Source organism: Pinus tabuliformis, chromosome 7 (assembly GCF_031772625.1).
Source record: "Pinus tabuliformis cultivar Carrire ecotype Pingquan chromosome 7, CPIR1, whole genome shotgun sequence".
In the NCBI taxonomy this organism is placed as follows: domain Eukaryota; kingdom Viridiplantae; phylum Streptophyta; class Pinopsida; order Pinales; family Pinaceae; genus Pinus; species Pinus tabuliformis.
Genome location: NC_142293.1, coordinates 346,237,002 through 346,239,978, shown reverse-complemented (window position 1 = coordinate 346,239,978; position 2,977 = coordinate 346,237,002). Strand labels below are relative to the sequence as shown.

Here is a 2,977-nt window from a genome sequence, read left to right as displayed (position 1 = left end):
TTGATGTTCAAATATCAGATTCTCTTATGTTAGATATAATTCAGGAAGTAGCTTTACTAAAACAGATAATTCATAAGCAGGGTATTAATTCACCTGGAATAACTTATGTATCCATCTACACAGTGAAGTAAAAATTCATAACCTACAACTCAGGTTAGCAATCTTTTCCAGATTGGAACTAGAAATTCTTATCAACAAACAATAGGAGAGGTAGAATAAGAATGAGGACCATCATTTTTTCTTTTCAACAGGAAACTATTGTATTTTCAAGATAAAAGCTACAACATCCCAACCAGAAAGCAATTCTATTAATTGAACAGGTATGCAGTTACCAGTTTACTGACCTGCACATAATATGACGGCATCCAGACGTTTTTTCAACAATATGTTTGCATCTTGGACATTGTTGCCAGTCTTTCTCTTTGGCTAGTTTGAAGAGTGCCATGTCACCTTTCTCTTCCTCGCGAGGCGACACCTTCTTTATTTCAGTGCAATCCAAACCCTCATGCCATGGCACACCGCACTGAACGCAAATTAACCTTGCGCAATGAGGGTATTCTGACTTTTTAATAACCACAGCAGCTGTCGCAGTTGAGCTTCCTGCTTCAGGCACATCCTTCAACAAGGGTGCCGAGCAATCCTCAAAAGGGCAACAGGACCTCTGAGACATGGGATTCTCCACATCCGTCAATGCCAATTTCCACTTCTCAATGGTAAGCTTCAAAAGGATCGCTTCACATATTTGAGGAATCAGATTCTCACTGCAACTGGGTTTTGGGCAATGAATGGGCAGTGAATTTTCTTGCAATTTACCACGGATATGCAGGGCCATGCAAGAAGAACAAAACCTGTGCGAACAATCCATTCTATCAAAAAATTTAGATGGGTATTTCACTTCAAAACAGATGCGGCAGGATTCTTTCATAGAAGGGGCATCTTGATTTCCTTCCACCACCCTCTTCCCAGTCCTTCTCGGTCGTTTGGGCAAGGGAACCAATATCCGTCCGCTTCTCAGGCGCTTACGCACTGAATTCTGAGGTAAAAACAAGCAGACAAAACACCCACAAAACTGATCTGTGAAAGCTAATAGTGTTGAAGCAAGCCAATACAATATATCTGAGTAGTCTGTCTTCTGGCAGTATTGAATGCAAGAGGGCTGTGAAAACGATGCCACAACCGGCTGCTGGTTTCTTTTCTCAAAACAAATAGGTCAAACTTTACCCTTCTTTCCTTCGATAAATGATTCCAGCTTCAAAAGTGAATACAACCAGTAAAAGCTAGTTACGAATTTAAAAACGAACCTGCATGGACTACACGTTTTATTTATGAGTTCCACTTGTCACTTGTCTCATTATTTTCTCATTGTGGTGGTGCGTCGACAGAGTGACAGGTGGTGACTTTACTGGCAAAAACTTGTGAAGCTTCACGTGGTCAGGGTTCACATTCCGAAATTTCTATGTGTATGCATGTAAGGCTGCAGCATGAAATGTTCCTAGTGGTGTTGGTTTGAAATGAAATGAACTACCTCTGCATATGCGTAAACACTACTCCTTGTTTTCAGTCAAAAAGCAATAGTTGTACTGGGAATCTGGGACATGGAATAAATAAAAAATAAAGGTTCACTTTATTTTCAAATTCTCCTGCAAAATTTCCTCTAATTTACCTCCTACGTACCATTGCACTGATGTAATTATATTCTAAAGCTATTACAGACATTAAATGCTCAATTAATATATACAAAAAGTCAAAGGCAAATCGAAAGTCTCTTCAGAATACAATCGGCCTCTTTGTACTAGTTTCAAATATCAACATATTCATATGTTTCAAATATCGTATAATGCTTTATCTTTTCAAATTTGTTGACATATATATTTGAAAATTTCTACCAATCACTGATTCCAATATTCAGTAAAACCAAAGCACCCAATCCACAACTGAACTCTCATTTTTGGTAATATGCAAATAGCATGAAGAACACGAGACCATTTCTATAATTTTACACAACTACTTTCTCTTATTCTAAAGAAACTGATACATGGATCAACAAGCCAAACATAGTATAATGCTTTACCTCTCAGTTTTGTGTATATATGATATATAGCTAATGTAATAAAATCTGTGAAACAATCCTTCAATAATTTAGAAGGTTTAAACCCTTAACTTACTTGAAAAGGGTGAAAGGGACAAGCTCATCTACTTTATTGATCTAATAAGAATTTGGAACCACTCTTGTCTTACCATGATTACGCATTAAGTAAAAGCATGGACGCACTGTCTACTATCAAGAGCGTAGTAATAACCCATTAATTTCTATTCGTGAAGAGCTGCTAGCCAAAAATCAAGCTATTAAATGTGATTGAATTAACTGTACAAGTTGAAATACTTTAACCGTAGTATGCAGTATAATAAACCGCTGAACAAGCTTGCTAAACACTGCAACTAACAAGAGCATATGGCAGGTAGTATGCAATATAATAAACCACTAAACAAGCTTGCTAAACATTGCAACTAACAAGAGCATATGGACAGCGTTCTCTTGCTCTAGCTTCTTCTCAGCATCTAGTACAGTTTTCTTGACTTTCCCACTCAATGTAGCTACAGGTGCATTATCAGGCTCAACTTAATGCAGTACGGTTTTCCTGACTTGCCCACTCAATGCAGCTACAAGTGCATTCTCAGGCTCAACTTAATGCAGGGACTTGCTGCCTCGCAGCTCATCTTGTTTGTTTCTATTAACTGTAAATTGGCTTATGAAGAAGGGAACTTGGCAAGTAGATCAAAATACAAATACATACAACTATTTATTCCCATAGTTGATAGAGTGAATGGCATTATTAAATGCCTGTTCAAAAAGTCAATTTGTAATCTCGATGTAGTTAGCCACACTCGCTTTCCATTAAATCAATGGATGGTTTGTAATTTATTTACGTTGTTATTTTATGTAATGTCTATTTTTAGTTCCTATTTTATTTTCTTT

The 2,977-nt window shown here is 37.2% G+C and overlaps 1 protein-coding gene across 1 annotated transcript; it reads right to left on the bottom strand.

The window, feature by feature from the left end:
- Positions 1-328: 328 nt before the first annotated feature.
- Positions 329-865, bottom strand: LOC149247365 (E3 ubiquitin-protein ligase RSL1-like). The gene has a single exon (XM_089444024.1). It carries the CDS (start codon positions 863-865, stop codon positions 329-331), a length of 537 nt encoding a protein of 178 aa, XP_089300150.1.
- Between the last annotated feature and the right edge of the window lie 2,112 nt (positions 866-2,977).